The sequence below is a fragment of the Eulemur rufifrons genome, chromosome 19 (genome assembly GCF_041146395.1).
Source record: "Eulemur rufifrons isolate Redbay chromosome 19, OSU_ERuf_1, whole genome shotgun sequence".
NCBI classification, from domain to species: Eukaryota; Metazoa; Chordata; class Mammalia; order Primates; family Lemuridae; genus Eulemur; species Eulemur rufifrons.
This window is the reverse complement of record NC_091001.1, coordinates 114,706,056-114,725,016: the sequence shown is the minus strand read 5'-3', so window position 1 is coordinate 114,725,016 and position 18,961 is coordinate 114,706,056. Positions and strand designations below refer to the sequence as shown.

The following is an 18,961-nucleotide window of genomic DNA, read 5'->3' as shown; positions in this document are numbered from 1 at the left end:
ACCGGTACTGAAATCCCCTTGGAGGGTGGAGACAACGGGCTCGTGAGCAGGTGCCCTGTGCCCGTGTCCACGGGAGCTCCTGTTTCTGCAGGACGCTGCTGCTTTGATGGTCGGCTCCCTTTTGTACTGAAACATTTTTTATTTTGCAGGGAATAAAGATGTCACAATTTTCAGACCTGAACACTAAAGAAAAAGTCAGTTGAATAAAGAATGTTTTTTTCATTTCTTTTCAAAGCCTCAAGACTATTATATCTATTTTAATAACTTGAATATGTAAATTGTAACTACATCAAAAATATGGTCTTGGCATAGGTGTTTTAGTAATACTGTTGTAAACAAAGATTTAGGTGATTGCATTAAAATAATTTATTCAAGGCTGAGTAAAGTCTTCTAAACACTTCAGGTTTCTTAGAGAAGAGACACTGTCCTTAGCACCAAAGAGCTAGTTAATTAATAGCACCCAGTTAACCACTGAAGTATATATAATATATATTATATAGATTATAATTCTCTACCTGCAAAGCAAATCCTGTATTGCCTCAACAGGTCACCGAGAGAAAACGGACCGGTGTGCCACTTATACACGTTCTTAGAGAAATCATTTGTGACAAAACATACTTGTTAGAAAATGAAATTTATCATTTAAAAGAGTAATAGTTTGTTTCATGCAAATCAATGCTGTCACAAATCTCTTCTGAGTCAAAAAAAAAAAAATGTTTTCTAAGTCTCAGTCAGCTAAAGGTCATATTTAAAGAGAAAATCTATTTTCTCTTAGGCTGTGTGTCAAAGGTGTTTTCATTTACCCGGGGCCCAAGTTTAGAGCCTCGCAGTCAACACGGGTCAGGGTCAATGGAAGGACCTACCGTTATCTCTTTGGACTCGTCCTCGTCTATCCTCCGGGGCTTCATCTTGGTGTAGTCGACGGGCAGGTCCCAGCAGTCCCCCTCGCCCAGCTGGAAACACCTACTGTCCATCACCGCCTGCTGCTGGGGGGACATGGGCTCCAGGGGCGTCAGGATGGGGCAGCAGGTGTCCCTCGGCCTCTGCTTGTTCATGCTGAGGTCCAGGGTCCCGTTCTCATCCACCTCCATGTCAGGGTTCTGTCGGCAGAAAGACGTGGTGACTTGGTTTGGCCTGACCTTCTGGGAGCTCTGCCGGTCCGTCCTCGCAGGCCACAGTCCTGCCTTCAGCCGGCATAGACTTCGGTCCCAGGACTCCTCACTGCTGTGACATTTACCCGAGCCCCTGAGGAGTCTGACATGGAGCGCTAGGACTTCTCTGCTGTCCCAGGTTTAGCTGCAAAATTGGTTGGAGGATCCATCCATTCATCCATGTATTTTTCTCTACTATCTATTCCCTCTGCCCCCTGTCTCTGTCTCTCTCTCTTTCTCTCTCTCTCTCGCCTTTTTTTCCTGTTACATCTGTGCTCTTAGAAATGAGCCTGGCCAAAAGAAAATTCAAAAAAGTGATTAACTTCAATTTCTTTCCAGGTCAAATACCTAAGAGATCAAAAATGTGTGTGTATGTATGTGCGCATACATGTGTGTAAGACGCTTGGAATGAGACCCCATCCTTGCAGCTGGAACCTCGATAAATAGCACGGCATTATTCTGCCTGAACTCTCTTTGTCAAAGTGTAGTCGAGATTTGAAGCTTTGATACTAATTTAGGATTCATAATGTTGGATTGATTCTCTCAGTCTTACTATAATTTTAAGAAAGTGAAAAAAAAAAAAAAAACTGGAAGAGGTTTCTGTCTCGTTTCTTGCCACGGAATCTCCTCCGTGCTAGCCTCACATTTCTGCAGCCCGATCGCCACGAAAACTGCATGCCCTGACACTTCCCCAATATCTAGGAATAAAAATATCAATAGACGAGAAAGCATTTGCAAAACGTAAGATTACTGACCTTGCTCCATTCTTACAAATTACAATTGTTTATAACAACTACTGTCAGGGTGGTGAGCTCAGGTGCAGGGCGGAGCAGCGTCAGGTGAGGAGAGGGCCTGTGTCTGTCTGGAGAGAGGTGGGCAGGCTGCCCAGCGGCTCCTCTGAGAACACAACGGCCGCTCCCCGGCACCGCCTGGTTCTCTCTGGCCGCCTAGTGGCCCCGGGGAGGCAGCTCTCTCCGGATCTGGCACTGTTTACATTGCCCCAGATAGACACTGAGCCCATCCTGTGAAGTGCGGTTTCACAAGGGTGGGAAAACACGCACCACACGTACTGGCCATCAAACTGGCACTAACTGATCCACACTAAGGTGCTCAGGTGGGAGTAACACTCACTGGGTGCCGGACAGGAGGGGGGTAGGGGGAAGGGGTGGAGGGTGGGTAAACCCACAGCTAATAAAGACGGGGTGCACTGTATGGGGGGAGGGAAACGCTTGTGGCCCTGGCTTGAGCGAGGCAAATGCATTTCATGTAACCAAAATGTCTGCACCCCCATAATATCCTGAATAAAAAAAAAGAAAAGAAAACCCAGAAAATCTCCATAAACACTGCACAGCACTGTGGCATCTACGGACCCTTTGGACTAACGGGCGCTGCGGGGCCAGACGTGGGCGGCCTGCACGTCCTGCAAGTAGGAAGGCGGCGGGCAGTCCCCCGCAGTGGGGCTCAGCGACAGTCCTGAGTTCCACTCGACAGTGGGCTAGCAGACCGTCCTTCCTGGGGACAGTCCCCAGTTCTGCCTGACAGCGGTGCCAGCAGACCTTCCTGTGCTTGGGTTTTAAGGCATACGGCTCCTCAGCTCCGTGTTCTCACCAAGTGTCCTTTAGAGTCAAGATTCGATCTGTGACCCGCAGAGCAGGGTCCGTGTGCGCGCATTAATCCCGACCCAGCCGGGAGCCCTCCTTGGACAGGGGTCCCGCGCAGGCTGCCGTCACGGGGACGCGGGCACCTGCCGCCCCCAGCGCCCCCGCAGCCCCAGCCCCGCCAGGGGCCCGCGTACCCGCGCGGCGCACAGGTCCTGCGGCTTGGTGGACAGGTTCTGCGGCATCTCGCGGCAGCGCGTGGACAGGTTGAGGATGGCCGTGGCCGCCATGTGGGCCGCCTCCACGTCGTGCGTGTAGTCGAAGCTGCTCTTGCTGCAGGTGCTGCTGGCGCTGCTGCCGCCGCCGCAGCTCAGGTTGCTGGAGCTGCTGGGCGCGTAGCTGCTGGTGGTGCTGCCGCTGGGGCTGGCGTCCTTGCAGTACCGCTTCGCTGGGGAGACAGGGACGGGCTCAGCGCGTGGGCAGCGCCGCGGCCGCGCTGCAGCAGGAAGAAAGCCAACCTCTGGCTCCGTTTCCTTCCCTCCCCACTCCCGCTTTTTAAAATTTACTTTTTAATTTTTAAGCACTGTATATGTTTGAAGGAGCAGAGAACCGGGCTGACCCTGGGGCAGGATCCGCCCCGCTCTTGAGGCAGCGCCGGTGACCTGGGCCCTCGGAAGGCAGGCGCCTGTCCGGGACGGCGGCCACCGGCTGCGGGCAGGTGCCTGGGGCCAGCGGGTCCGGCCCCGCCCCACGCTTGTCCGTCAGCGCCTTCGCGGACGGATGGCGGCCGCAGAGCGTTCATCTGGCAGGGGACCGCCCCCTCCAGCCTGGGGGGCTGTGGCAGTCAGTTGGAGCTGAGACCCTGTGTGCAGGTGACCCGGATTCAAGGGGCCCTGGGGGCCACCTGCTGGGCCATGGGGACTATGCTTTCTGGCTGGGCATGCAGATGGGACAGTGTGACTCAAATACCCTTACTCTGTAATTCTTGGAATTCTAACACAGGCCTGGAGCTAAAGGAGAGAGTCGCTCACACCTGTGGACACAGACGAGCCCAGGATAAGCGTCAGGACACCTCAGTGTGGCGGCGCAGTGGCACGAAGACACACCGGCACATGCCACACGCGGTGACACCCCTGCTTTACACTAATAGCCTCTCTACTGTCCTGCATCCAGGAGCTCTGCCTAGGGGACTCCGGTGGCTCAGTGATCCTTCCTGAACAACCATCCTCACTGACAGCCAGACGCAGAGGCAGGGATTATCTGCCAACAGCTGCTTAAAAACCTCCTTTAGGGCACGTGTGAGAACATGTTTGAATCTGTGATTTACTAAGATGCACTAATTTCTACTAACATCATCCCTGCCAGCGACTGTCATGGGATGCTCACCCAGCGAGGTGCCGGCTCACTTAGCGGGGAACCGGAGGGTCTGAAAGACCCCGCACACAGCTCTCTCCCAGGGGCCTACGCCCCTCTTTTCATTAATGCCTTTGCTCCAAAGCAAGCTCGGCCTGCTCCCGGCGGACGGCGTGAGGCCAGCCCCGGAGAGCTTGGCGATGGGCCGAAGATGAACCTTGCGCTTTGGGCCACTGGTCCTAACTGGCAAAGCCCAGCCTGGGGATCTTGACGGAAGCTGCAGGTGGCCACTGCCCCCGGGTGCCTTCGACACCATCATGAGCAGCTCCGTACTGGATCCTGACATCCTCAGCGACTTCCTCCCAAAGAGGAAGAAGAAAACAAAACTCAACAAAGGACCTTCTCACATAGCTAACAGGGTCACTATGAGCCACACTAAGAAACTATCCCCAAACTCTGGATTTAGATACAAAGGAGAAACAGAATTACACAGTCATCATGGATAATGTCGAATTTGGACTGAAGCCTGTGTTCTCAGGACACTGAGGAAGAGTAACGTTGTTGGTGACACTTGGAAAGCAGTGACGGCCAGAGCCCAGGACAGGGGCTGGCCGCGCGCTCTCCTGCCCAAAGCTACAGAACAAGCCACACAAGCAAGTGACCGTTTTGTCCCCAGCTTCCCTTGTGTGGGCGAGAGGCTCAAATCCCCACACGCAGAATCCGTGAAGTGCAGCAGCGACTGGTAGATAACATTACTTCTACAGCGCTGACCCGAACCAGCGAGGCCACGCAGAAGAGTCCACACCTGGGGGGGCACAGCTGTCACAGTGTCCCTCAGCCTGTGCTCCAGGCCCTTATCTAAGTGGCAGCACAGTGCCGGGTGGGCAGTGGCTGAGGCTGAGCACAGACCAGGCCGGGCCACTGAGAGGGGCCCCCCGGGGGCCAGGGCAGGACCTCCAGCGGGCACCACGGCCACGCGGAGTGGCTGCTAGTTCACAGTTTGTGGTACTCTGGATTTGGACCAAAGGTCTTAATTTTACATCATTTACAATTTTGTTAGAAAAAACCAGGAGTACAAAAATTGTAGGAGAAACGAAACAATACTTATGAGGGGCCCTCCTTTCTCGCTGCGGAAGTCTGGCCACCGGTTCAGAACAAAAGCGGCCCACATAAATAAAATATAACAGGTTTGTTTTGAAATGAATATATTTCAATTTCTAAAAAACAAGGAAAAGGAGCAAGATGAGCCTATGCAACAAACTGCGGCCAACACGGGTGGTCAGAGCCGGGCAGCAGGGACCCGGCGCGAGCCCCCGCCCCTGCTGGGAGGCCGGGCGCCCCTGCTGGGAGGTCGGGTGCCCCCGCCGTGCGCTGCGCCTGCCGTGACCGCCGCTCACGGGGTTCCCTGCCGTGAAGGCACGGGGCCCCTCCTGTGAGACGCCGCCACACACGCACTGCACGGACGTGGAGGCTGAGGCTGCCTGTGGCCCAGAGGGAGGGCGCAGGGGGAAGTGTCCCTGCCGTCAAGGACGCAGGCCACCCGGGCTGGGCCAGCATTTCATCTGCTCAGAAACGCTACCTCGCTGTGACCACACTTCACTTACACGATCCTTAGCTCAAACGAATCTCTGCATTTCTTTCTCTTACCTTACTCTAATCACTTTACATTATCTTGAAGTTCTAAAACATAGACACGATGATGCATCTACTTCCTCAAACACTTAGACCGTAAGAAGCTACGTCTGGACGAGGCAAGTGGACAGGACAGTTCAGTTGGTGACTGGGCTGTCAATAATCTCCTGATGGCCTGTCACCTCTCGGCACTCCAACGAGCTACTGGGACGGCATCTACTCTCTTAAGTATCCTCTTCCTAAATGTAAGCTGTCATTTTTGTTTTAATCAAAATGAAATAAGAGTATCTATACTTTAAATGATTCAGGAAAAGAAAGTCTTTAGTCATAATAATTATCTCCTATTTGTGAGAAGTCAGCAAAGCAGCAATGCCAGTGTCCCTGGGGCCACACCCATTGCTGGGCCACTGCGCTGGCACCAGGTGCTGCGGCTGTGGACGCCAGTCCCGCCGCCCCGTCCTCGCCCGCACCTGTCAGACAAGAGCAGTTTCAAAGCCACAAAATGCACTTTCTTTTTCTTTTGGCAAACAAAGCTGTTTTCAATCAACAGCAGACAAGAATTTGTTAATTCTTCCAGGGCCCAGAGTGTCACTGTGTGTCAGGAGAAATATTTAACACAGTGGCTTTTGCTCTAGTGCTGCGGTCACGGCTGACGGCATGGCAGCCGGCGGGACCCCAGCCCGCCCTGGGAAACAGCCGTCAGGTATTCCAGCTCCTCTAGTGCAGGAAGGAGAAGTAGACAGGATTTCTAGTTATTAAATACGGCTGTATACATAAATTAAAATCTAAAAAACCCAACTCAAACCAAAAAGAACAAAACTTCCACCCAGGAACTGTTTGTTCGCCTGCTTTGCTTGTGAAATTCTTATTAACTGTGCGTGTCTTATTCTCCTAGAAATGCCCATTTCCTTATGAATTCGCCTTTTCCTGTAGGGAATAGATAAATATGTTCTTAAAATCATTGATTTCCATGGAAACTGACAACAAAGGATGTAATCCAAGATGTCCGTGTCCCCCGGGGCTGGGACCTGGTGGCCTGCAGGCCTGACCCCTCGCACCGTAACCTGCGTCCAAGGGCAAACGGGACTACGGATGCAGAAGCTCCAACGGGAAAAGGAGCTTTCTCGTGAGGTATCCTGTGCGACGATCTCTGCGAGGACAGAGGATTTGAACTTGACCTCAGCAGGTGGGATCAGGGAGTCCCCGCGAGGGCACCCTGCCCCACGTCTGGCCCAGCTGGGGCCCAGGCCTCCTGCCGCCGGGCGCCTGCAGCGCAGAGGGAAGGTGGCCCTGGCTGCAGCCCCCAAGGGCCCGGTGGGGCCAGCTGCGGGTGCTGGCGTGGCCCTTGGAGACGGGGGGAGGTGCTCTGCCAGGGAGGCTGGGCAGCCGTGCACCCCAGGGCCTTCCGGGGGGCAAAAGAGGAAGGTCCAGGGTGGCCCGGAGCTTCAAGCACCAGAGAATTTGCGAGTCGGGAATAGCCAGCAGCAGATGGCAGGAGGCCCATCAGGGCTGGGAGCACAACGGGTGAACAGCCCCACGGCTGGGACACAGTGCCTGGGGCCAAGCGGACACAGACCCGTCTCAGCCCCAGAGTCACTACCTCAGGCTCAGGGGACGGGGTGCTGTGTGTCTCCACCACTCAGCTCTGCCCTGTCCTGCGGGAGCTCGGCCAGGCCCAGCAGCACTTCACACTTGCCTGATTTCACAGTTTTACCTGTCACAAAATATTCTCCTTCTTTTGTTTTTTTCCACCTATTTAAAAGTGTAAAAGCTGCTATTAGCTCTGCATACAAAGCAGGCAGGAGCAGGAGCGGCTTGGAGCTTCTGGAGAGGGCAGGGCCCAGACCCAGGTGGGCGAGGGCCTCTCTGCCCACCTCCTCCTGGGGACAGGCCCCTCGCTCAGTGGCCCCGAAACTGTCCCGTCCAGCCTCCAGCCCCTGGCCACCCTCACAGCCCACAAGCTTCCTGCCTCCACATTTTCCACTCACACTTCATTATCTAGTTTAAAATTTGCCTCTTTGGTAAAGTTCCCGCCAATTCCTGTGGGCAGAAGGGACTCCTTGCTTCTCACATCAGAAGGGGCTTCAGGGTCTTGTATTTATTTGCAATCTTTTCCTTGAAACTTATTATGCCAAGGGAAAGAATAGCTTGGTGGCAGATAGGAAGAGAGACAGGCAGGCAGGTGGGCAGGGACGGAGGGTGGCGGCCAGCACCTGGCCTGCTGTCTCTGCAAGGTGCAGGTGTTTCTGATCCCAGATGGTGTGGTTCACGGGACGACACCACAAGCCTGGGGAGAAGGATGGTACTTCCCTTCTGTCCATTCCGAGCCCGTTCCCTGAAAATGACACTCCTCTCCTCTACCGCAGGCTACTCCCGGCCTTTTAGGAGCAAGGATTCAACTCTCCCTGCACCTGGAGTGGGTCTCGGCCAGGACACTTTGGAGGTAACTGCAGACCACAGTCCCCCATCCTCAGTACCTGCACCTGGTGCCCAGGTACAGGAGGGCCCCTCAGACCACTCCCACCGCCATCCCGACCCAGCCAGTCTTGTCCTAGTGGGCCCGTTACGGGCCGTTCGTAAAATCTGTCAGGTGAATCTAGTGGAATAGAAAGAGTCAGTCTGTTTTCTCAGTGAACGGCGGTAAAAGGCCGCATATCCGTTTTCCTGAAGCTGTGACCCTAAGCTCTCCCTGCACGCTCAGCAGGCTCTTGCTCTCCAGCAGTCACCCGAGAGGCTGGGCTCAGCCCTGGTTTCCAGCAATGGGGGCTGTGCCTGGGCATTTTTGATGCCAATAACCAATTGATGCCAATAACCAATTGATGCCAATAACCAATTGATGCCAATAACCAATTGATGCCAATAACGAACACATGTCTGTGCACTGCCTACAGCTGGCACAGTGCGCCCAGGTCCACAGGCACCATCTCACCCCAGCTGACCTGCGTGGCGGCCCCAGGGGTCCGCAAAGCTCTACTGGAGGAAACTGGTGCCGGGGGGAGGTACGTGGCTCCGGCTCACGTGGCTGGTGAGCGCGGACGCTGAGAACAGACCCACGCAGACGACCTCGGGTCCACTCACGGCACTGCGACCGTGGGAGCCCGCCATGCTGGTCATGGCTTAACCCAGGAGTCCCCTTTTGTCCTAAGGCTGGAGTCCAACCGTGACAATACGGCCACAATAAGTGCTGTTGTTCAACAGCAAAAAAAAAAAAAAAAGAAGAAAAAAAAAAAAAGCATAAAAATAAATACCTGATGAAAGAATTAATTAAATCACTGCAAAACATCAATGAATTGGAAATATAAACAGAATCTGCCATTATGTGATCTTAACTTCTTTTGATCCTTCATTTGAAATTGAATGAATGAAATTACAACAAAAACCTAAAATTTGCAAGTAATTATTACAAGATAAAAAAGACTAAAATAATTATTTTTGTTATACCCTACAGCCACTCCTTTTTTTCCACTTATGTCTATGTTTCTGAATATTAAGAATTGATACACGAGGACAGTCAATATATGATATATCAAAGAAATATTACATTGCACTCACTTTACAAATAAATTATTACTAAGGCAAGAAATAACACAGCTCACAGCTCAGAAAGATGTGCAGCACCTCCTACTGCATTGTAAGAAAAGGTTTCTAAACCTTCCAAGCCTTTAATTCAAATATTGTGTGTGTGTGTGTGTGTGCGCGCGCGCGCATGTGTGGACTGTGATGTTAATTAAATATCTTTTTCAAAGAGGAGCTCAAAAGTCTTTAAAACCCTATCTCCTTCTCGGTGCCGGAGAGGACCATGACCACACTTGTAAATCATCAGACTATGTCACCCTGAGTCCCACCTGGTAAAATTTGGCAACTATGTCTATATATCCTGGAATTTAAAGCAGATACATGGTTAGATAAGTAAGTAAAAATGCAAGAAATACAGTCTTCTCCTCTAACGACAAACTATTCACCGAATTAGCTCTGTAGTGAACGGGTAACTAGTTCACACCATTAGCACAGTTCAGATGAGCATTAATGCAACACACACGGCCCCCTTCCCCTGAAGCATGCAGCATTTTTGTCCCCTCAGTTCTGCCTGGTGGGTAGATACCATGTGGCATAAATGCAGCGGGTGACACAGTCCGGTCACGGCGGGCGGTGGCACCCAACCTGCCCCTTCCTCCCCACTCCCGCCGCCCCCTGAGGGCACAGACACGAGGTCCGTGGATGTCTGTCAGCCTGCGCTGTCCTTGCCCGGCGGGGGCCTGGGACTCTGACTCTGGGTCTGGGCGCAGCCTGGGAGGTCGCGCTATGGGTTTGTTTGTGCGGCGGCCGCCAGGCCGTCCACTTAGGAGGAGTAGATTAAGACAAGGCCACTGGCTTACGACACCATGAAACACAAGGAGCCGTGGCTCCTCCCTGCATTCCACGTGCAGCCAGAGTGCACCAGGGGACAGCCGCCCCTCCGCCCCACAGGGTTCTGTTCACCTACACCGTGTGACCCAGGGCTGTCAGCTCCCGGGCCGTGCTGTGAGCGACCCTTCCCTGGGGACCCCTCCACCACCACAGTGCTCGACTGACTTGCAGGACATCGATATACACAACAACAACATCAGCAATGGCAACGTGTCTCTCATGTATAAGAGTGTGCACCTCCTACCATCGTCATATCCTTTGGGGGACATATCCCTGGTTTGCACCTTGGGAGCTATGGCTCGCTTGCCATAAGTATGGTTGTCGTAGCTGCTGTATTCAAACGAGGTCTTGGAATATTTCTCGAGCTCCTTGGCCAGGTTGGAGCGCGGCGTGGTTGTGGGGACATTGTTTCTGTAGCCGTACTGAGGGATCTCCAGCTGCTTTACGAAGCACATGGGCCTGGAAGTGAAGGAGAGGACAGACAACAGCTCGCTTTGCTGCGGCTCTGACACGACACGCTTCACGCTACAGCCGGGACATGTTTCTTACATGTGTCAAGGAATCGGAAACTTTCACTAAAATCACTATTTGACTCCTGAGGAAATACAAAATGTGTTTTAATTATTTAGCACCAAATAAGCTATCTGCCCAAAAGTCAACCTTGGCAATAAAAGAGAGCAAGAAATAAAGTATTTAAAATTTTCTTCTTTTCTCAGTTAGGAGGTGGGGTAGGTGTGACGAAGACATGAGCGATGAGGGTAGGGGGACCCTCACACTGACGCATTGTCCCTGCGGCAGCTGCAAAGACTAGGAGGCTAGAGGGACACGAGCTGGTAAGAAATTTCTCCTTAAAAATGGGAGGAAATAAAGCTGTACTCTTAGGGACACAGACGGAGACAAAACTGATCAAAATTTATCTGATGGACAATACGATGGCACACGTAGAATATATGTTGTCAAATATTAGCATTTCCTTCCTTCCTTCCTCCCTCCCTCCCTCTTTCCCTCCCTCCCTCTTTCTCTCTCTTTCTCTCCTTCCTTCCTTTCTCTCTCTTTCTCTTTTTGAGAGACAGTGTCTTGCTCTGTCGCCCAGGCTGGAGTGCAGTGGTGCAATCATAGCTCACAGCAGCCTCAAACTCTTGGGCTCAAGCGATCCTCCTGTCTCAGCCTCCCGAGGAGCTAGAACTACAAGTGCACATCACCATGTCTGGCTAATTTTTCTATTTTTTGTAGAGACAGGGTCTCACTATGTTGCCCAACCTGGCCTTGAACTCCTGGCCTCAAGCGATCCTCTTGCCTCAGACTCCCAAAGTGCTAGGATTGTAGGTGTGAGCCACTGTGCCTAGCCTACTTCAGTATTTTTCCTTAATAGTAATTTTTTTCCTTAGTTTTTGGAACAATGTATTTAAATGGAGGGATACTCAATTATTATTCATTTATTGAATTTTTATCTTGTTTTGTGTGTGTGTATGTCTGTGCATCTATTCATTTATCTATCTCCTAAGTGGGATTTTTAGACTTATTTGAAATAATTTTAGACTTACAAAGAAGTTGTAAGAGCTTCCTCATATAGCCTCTCACCGACTTCTGCTCATTTTACCATCTTAGTAAAATATTATAGGTTAAGCTATTGACTTTATTTGGATGTGACCAGTGTCTCCACTGATGCTTTTCCTGCCGGAGCCGCACTGGGAGCCCGCCCTGCACCTGCCTGCGCGGCCGTCTGACCCTCCGAGCCCCCGTCCTGCCCGGGCTCCGCAGCCTGGACAGCTCTGAAGAGCTGAGGCCAGCCGTCCTGCAGGCCAGAGACAGATGCATATTGAACCATGGAATCCTACAGTATAGTCAGCCTTCTTTGCGTATTTCTCAAGGTGAAATACCTACGAAAGTACTGACAGACATTTTCACAAGAGCATCGTGTTTGCACACCATCACAAATTACTGAATTTTAAGGGTGGAGAGATTCCTGATGATTCTTTGTTTTTCTAAATTATGTAAAATGGATTCAAAATAACAACCTAATGAAGAGTGATGCTTAGTAAGAAAGGCTCACAGTCAATTTATGAAGGATGATCATTTTTGAGTAAGATTCTATTTTTTGATTTTTAGTATCAGATGTGCAAACACTGCCTGTCCCTCAAGCACACGTGTGACATTCTAGCAGCCCTTGAAACTGTGACATGGCAGGAACGAACATGCGTCATGTCACAGAACACTCGTCGACACAGCTGCGCAAATGACATCCTGACTGGTTCTCCCTGTGGGTGGGAATCCCAGAGGTTTCATTTTTCCTTTTCCTATTTTCCACAGGTATCGTTTGTGTGCCTGAATACACATATTTTTTCTTGAGTCCTCTCTGTCTAAAGGTTATTCATATTAGTACACAAAAAATCATCTATACTTGTCTTAGGAATAAAAAAATTAAAACTATTGTTTTACTTTTGATGAGGATGTTTTGCTTTTATATGAGTCATTGAAAAAATATTTAAAGATACCAAAAAAGCATGAAAAAAATCACCTATAATTCTTCCAGAGACGATAACTGTTAAGGTTTTGGCATATATTTTTTTTCAGGTCAATTTAATGTATCTTATATTTATTTAAATAGTTAGAACCTTATATTTTATATGGCATTAATTTTCCTTTTTGTTGTGTAGGCTTTAAAAACAGTTCTTAATAGCTGCATGATAGAGAAATTAAGGAATATCATACTATTTATTTTCCAACTTTTAGATTTTTTTGCTATTATCCATTGTGACTTAATATGTATCATGTACATAATCTATTTCTTCTCTGGTTATTTCAAAAATTTATATTTGTTTTGGGGCAGTTACAAAGTTTTGATTTAAAAAAAGAAAATGAGTTTTTATGTTGCTTAATAACATATCTATGCCACCTTTATAATGACATAGTAATGGTTAAATATTCAATTTATTTACCAAATCACCAACATATTTATTTTAATTTGATTAATTTAGCTTATTTATTTCTTGTCAAACCAACAAAATAATGTAACGATTGATTGATTTGTCTATGATTTTTGAGCATTTGACCAAGCAATATGAAGGAACATAAATGAATAAAACTTAAGGTTTTTCTTGCAAAGATCACCTGGGATGTGATAATATTTTAAAGGTCTAAGTGCTGGGGGAATTTTGGAGAAGAGAGGTCCCTTCAGGCACTGGGATTATCTAAGTTTGGCGACGGTAAGGTTTGAAGTGGGTTTTGCAGAATAGATAAATCCTTAAGGGTAAGACCCAGGGTGGAGTGAGAAAAGCCTCCAGGAAGGAACTGGCGTCTGAGGCCGGGGGGCCGGACAGCTCAGACCACCTGCAGGGAGCGGCGTGGACCAGGCCGTTGGACTGGCCATTTGCCCACCTGGTGGGCACAGCTGCGGGGTCTGGGCTTGGGAGGAGCATAATCCCCAAGTCCGGAAAGATCAGGGCCAGGTCAGAGGACGGGTGGGTGACGGAGGCTTCAGCCCGCGGGGGTGCACACCCACAGCCCACGGGGGTGCGCAGGCTGCTGGAGATGAGGTTACAAGGCTGGAAGCAGGTACGTAAGTCTCAGGTTCTTGCTGGACAATTTACTTAAAGACTTTTTTTTTTTTTTTTGCAGTAACTATTAAGAATGAAATGATTGTAGGTTTAAGGTTTACATTTTTTCTCTTTCTTCCTTCCGGTGTCTTCCCTTACCCCTTCCAATGAGCACCCCTGCGAGGAGACCCCGTGGGACGAGAGCACACAGCCTGGCACACAGGCGGCCCTGGGAGTTGGCCAGCCTGCCCGAGCCCCGGGGGCAGGGCCGGTGCCCCAGCCCGGCAGCGGAGCGCCTCCTTACAGAGCCGGGAGCTGCTGGCCCGTCAGTGGCCTTTGCCCGTCCTGTCCTGACCCCTCCACGGCGGGAGTGGGTCTGTTTCCTTCTGGGAAGGGCCTGGCCTGCCCTGGCTCCCACGCCAGCCAGAGGCGCGTGAAGGGATCGCTGGCACGTGCACCGCGCCTGCTCCACACTCTGCCGTCTGGCTGGCATTTGTGCAGCTTCCCCTGCACCAACTCAAGACAGGATCCCGGCTCTGAAGCCCAGACACAAGGTGGAAGGCGGGTGCTTTCGGCCTGGATGGATATCAGAGTGGCAGCCTGTGTGTGGACACCGTGAGATTTGCAGTGACACGCGTGTCTGGCCGGTCTCAAGCTGCCAGTGAGGCTCTCCCTGAAATCCAGGCCGGGGACCGAGCGCTGGAGGCACAGCTGCGCTTGCGTGGGCAGCGCCGTCTCCTGGTGACCTCCGCTAGGGCTCACGGCTTCCCCCAGCTTTTCAGAGTCTGGCCAGAGTAGACAGAGAAAAATTAAAAAAAGCCCTCAGCAACAAACTTCTCCCTACCATTCTCAAAGTTTCCTTTGATTAATAACCATCTCTCCTTGAATTACACAGCCCTGAGGGTTGATTTGCGTGTGTGGTGGGGGTGGCTCTCATTCTGCCGATCACCACCCATGGGCTGGGGGAGGGAAGGGGAGTCCTACAGGGCGTTAGCATTTGGGGTGTCACCTGGAGGATGGGCGGGTCGCACTGCAGGGGAAATTGTCAGACAGGCGCACTGGGAGTGTTTTAGATTGGTCTTAACACCCACACGTAGAAATCTCTAGAAGTACATATGCCAAAATTTATGGAGGGATTATCTCTAAATGGTAGAATAGTGTATGGTTTTTATTTCCTTAGTTTTGCTTAATTAAATATTTCTAATTTTCTGTAAAAATGTTAACTTTTCTATTGAGGAAGAAAGGGAGTTTAATCACTGTGGTCAAATCCTTTAAGGACATTTTGAAATGATACACAAGAACCAAAAAGATATTCACTTCGCTTGCCTAGTGGTTTTTTTCAAGTGACTTATCGCAAACAGATCATTTACAGAAGCGAAATGCTCTGTATGTGAAAACGCGCTTCCCGTCACTCTCTCTCCGGGAGTAAAAGCTGAAGCGGCCTGCGTGGCCCCGAGCCCGAGCCTCGTCCCCACGGCCGAGCCCTCGCAGCTGCCGAGGGACAGTGAGGACGTTACATGGAGACAAGCGGGCGTGTTTCCCGCATGGCACCCAGCGAGAAGTCAGAGCAGGTGACGCTGTCGCAGTGTTCACGGGGCGAGGGTCTGAAGGGACACGCAAACATGCAAGGGGCACACGAGGGTCCTGGGCATGTGGGTCGGCCCCCGCCCCACACCTGACAGCGCCTTCCCCGGACGACCTGCGCGGCCTTTCCTGGGTGACACCCAGGGACTGAGTGATGTCGGGTGACCCCTTGACCTCCGCGCACTGGGGTTTCCCCGCTTGTGGAACGGAGGGGTCGTGCCCACTTCCAGCCACGCCTCAGGGCGCCTGAGGACAAGCGGAGGGGACAGCTGCACGGCTTTGGTGCGCAGGGCTTCCTCAGGCGAGGTGGTGCCCGTCTTACGCCTCCACAAACACGACACTGCCCTGTGGGCTGGGCTGCGCCCTCTCCTCCAAACTGAGATGAAATTACTTGGGCATCTCACTAACTTTCAAAGCTTCCCTTCCGTCCAGCAGTCATAGAATCATGAACTACCAGGGCCAGAAAGAAAACCAGAAATGATTTCCTCCAATTTTCCATTTGAATAGTCACAGTGGGTCACCAGGGACAGGCGGGGGAAGCCACCCGGCCCTGCGCAGCCTCGCCGCGGCGTGGGGGTGGGGCAGGGCCTGACCGGCACAGCCACCCCCGTCCCTGTCCCTGGTGCTGAGCGAGAGCTTCCGCCTCTGTGGGGGGCATGGGCTGTGGGTGACTCTGCTGAGGTGACGCGCTCCTGTGTGGGTACCTTAGGACTCGGTCCGAGGCCTGGTTAGACTTGGACACGTCACAGCTCTGGTGTTTTTCCTGGGCCTTTGCCAGTTTCTCTGCTGCAGCAATGGGACATCCAGAAAGGCTGCAATTACAGAAACGGGGTTTAGTGGTCTCGTCCCAGACGGCTTCACACACACTGATCCCCCCTGAGCACAGGAGACCCTCTCGTGGGGGGACCTGGGTGGGGAAGCAGTTTCCCAAACCTGCTACGGGCAAGCCTGACAGGGTGACTCGGGAGGGGGCGGAGTGACCGTGTTTCTGGTTTGCATGTTCCTGCCTTGGCTGAGGGCAAGTGTACTCGATCCTTTCCAACAAGAGCCAGCCAAGCTCGGGGCATTCAGGAGGACACAAGCTAGTTAACATTGTAGGCACAGATTCCATTCTGGGATGTTCACCATTTCTGGAGATGAGAAATTAACAAGCTGGGTGGGATGAGTTTTTAGAAAGCCCAAGAATGGCAACTGGCTGGTGGGTCCCAGAAGATGGCGCTCTGAGCCGGGGCTGCGAGTGCTGGGGACCGGCCGAGGCGTCCGGCCCCGCCCTCGCTGTCCTCCACGGAAGGGGGCAGAGCAGGGCGGGCAGCTGGGCGCTCTCGGGACTGCACGGCCCAGGCTCGGCCTGTGTGGAGAAGGCGGCAGACGGGCCTGTGCTTCACGCCGCCACGGTGTCTGCTGTGTGTGTCTGCGGGCGTCTGCACACACGCACAACGCTCGCTCCGTGTCTGCGTCCTGCCTCACAAACGTGGGACTGTGCTGCAGTCTGATGAAGGAACTGACGTAATCGCTACAGCGAACAATACCCAGCATGAACCTTACAGCCTATCCACCACTTCCCCTGCCGCAGATCAAACACCAGAATATCTCCGAAGTGCACACCATTTCAAGCAAAAATTGCAGTGAAACTTATGGCAGCCTCCTCCTTCTAGATATAATTTTACAGGAGCTTGTGAGGCTGAGCCCCTAGGCTGCAAGACAAACTTTAAAACTTTAGCAGAATCACTTTTCTGCTACTGAGGAAAAAATATGTGATATGAGCTGAATATTATGAGCAACTTAATATTGCTTATCAACAGGTAAAGAGAACTAGAATTTGTCACAAACAAAACCGTGATTCTGAGTATGCTTATTTACAGCAAGAGTGGAAAAAAAGTCTATTTATCTGGCACGTTCTCATCCCAAACGCCCCCGACCAGAACCTCCGGGCGTCTGCAAGTATTTGGAAGACGTGCAGACGGGTGCCCTGTGGGTTCAGCAGAATTTCAAGGCAGCCAAGTGAAGCCACATATGGTACAGACGGACTGTGTGCAGCGCACAGTCCTGCGTCAGGGACAGGACAGCCCCTTCCTCGCCCCGAGGGTCACGGGGACTTTGCCACATCCCTTCCAGTCACTGGGGATGGGCGTGGTTCCCACGGTGGACATGCACCAAGCGTGGCGTCCCACCGCACAAGCTGGGCGAGACAGCTGGAAAGCATCTCTCACTTGACAGGAAGGGACCAAAGCGCTTGGCGGCGCATGGCACGCTGAGCTCCCCGGGAGCCAGGGCTGAGGGCCGGGCGCCCCTTGGCAGGAGGGGGCGTGGGGCGCTCGCGGGTGGGGCCCGAGGTCCCCCAGCGGGAGGGCAGCAAGGCGCGGCTTACCTTCTGTGTGAGTTCCTGTTGCTGTTCACGTGCCCTCGCCCCGTGCAGCCCGGAGTGGGGCACTTGAGAACACTTTCGTGCATGGCAAGGACTTGACGAGGAGAGGCAGAGAAAACAGCCCAGCGTTAGAACAGGCGTGGTCAGGAGACGCGAACACGCAGTCACTTTAACAAAGGCGGTTAGCTCACGACAGACAGTCCTACAGACGGCGGAGATGTGCGTGGTCAGGACGACACGTGGGAGGGCCAGAGCTGCTCCTCCTGCCCTGGCCGCATGCAAGGCAGGGCCGCTGGCCGGGGAGCCCGGGGGTCCACGGACGCAGCCACTAAGTCTTTCCGGGGGGAGGGAGGAGCAAGGGCCCCCCTCAGCTCTCCTCTATGTGGACACTGATACTGACCAGCCACGCAAGGGCGCGTAGGTGGCAATTGGTAAAACATGCCTAGGCTTTGGAAACACACAGTAGTATGAACATGTGGTGGGCATGGGTAAATAGAAAACCCAAAACCTTATTTTTAAATAAAATAAATTAAATAATGACTTTTCCTTTAGGAATTAAGTACTTATTACTCTTAAAATAGAATGCGTAAGTGCCATGCATGTTTCCCACGTGAGGTTAACAAGTGGGCGCAGCAGCCTGGACGCTCTCCTTGGCCCCAGGAGGCCGCGGCCTGTGCGGGGAGAGCTGTTTAGACCACGAAGCAGTGACGTGGGCCTGGCGCCCGCAGCCCTTCTTCTCCAGGGTCCCCAGTCAAGGCTCCACTGCTCTGCACTCCGGGGAGGGGGTGGAGTTGCTGGGGAATCAAGACAACTGCCCTGCACCCCGGCCACGCAGCAGGCGCCCTGCTCCTCTGAGCCGTGGGCAGCGTCCCTGGCCGCACGGCTTCCCTGAGGCCCTGTGAACGTGCACTGTGTCTGCCTGCACTCGCTGCATAACTGCGTTTCTCATAATCTTCCTCCTTCTCTACAACAGTCTTTCTTTCCCCTGAAATGCGCAGGTCTTGTTCGAGTCCACACCCGGGATCCGTACCGCTGGTCAGTTCCTTGCACACAGAGTCCGTTCTGGCGTTACCTTCACAGCTCTCACAGTTCCTGCCTTGTCCTCCAATGTGGCTGACGCTCAGCACAGAGCAACCCACACACTAAATGGTCAACATGACTCAACCCTTGGCTCACTGCCGTGGGGACCTGGCTGGAGTCGGGTCACGGGCCTCCTTCCTGGGGGAGTCTGGGCACAATGCCTGCCTTTTCTCCCCTCTCTCGAGAAGGAGGTGCCCCCCGCCCTCCCCGGGCAGCTCCTCAGCTGCGTTCTCACCTGTGCAGGCCCCTTTCCGC

The 18,961-nt window shown here is 52.3% G+C and overlaps 1 protein-coding gene across 5 annotated transcripts in view; it reads right to left on the bottom strand.

Annotated features, from left to right (window-relative positions):
- The window catches only part of MYT1L (myelin transcription factor 1 like), a 425,635-nt gene that overhangs the window by 62,989 nt on the left and 343,685 nt on the right, over positions 1–18,961 (bottom strand). For all 5 annotated transcript variants that reach the window (XM_069495366.1, XM_069495367.1, XM_069495363.1 and 2 more), the window contains 5 exons: positions 17,630–17,720; positions 15,966–16,073; positions 10,386–10,600; positions 2,947–3,197; positions 864–1,100 (listed from right to left, as the gene is read on the bottom strand). In XM_069495366.1, coding sequence (XP_069351467.1) covers positions 864–1,100; positions 2,947–3,197; positions 10,386–10,600; positions 15,966–16,073; positions 17,630–17,720 — 902 coding nt within the window. The remainder of the gene's footprint in view (positions 1–863; positions 1,101–2,946; positions 3,198–10,385; positions 10,601–15,965; positions 16,074–17,629; positions 17,721–18,961) is intronic.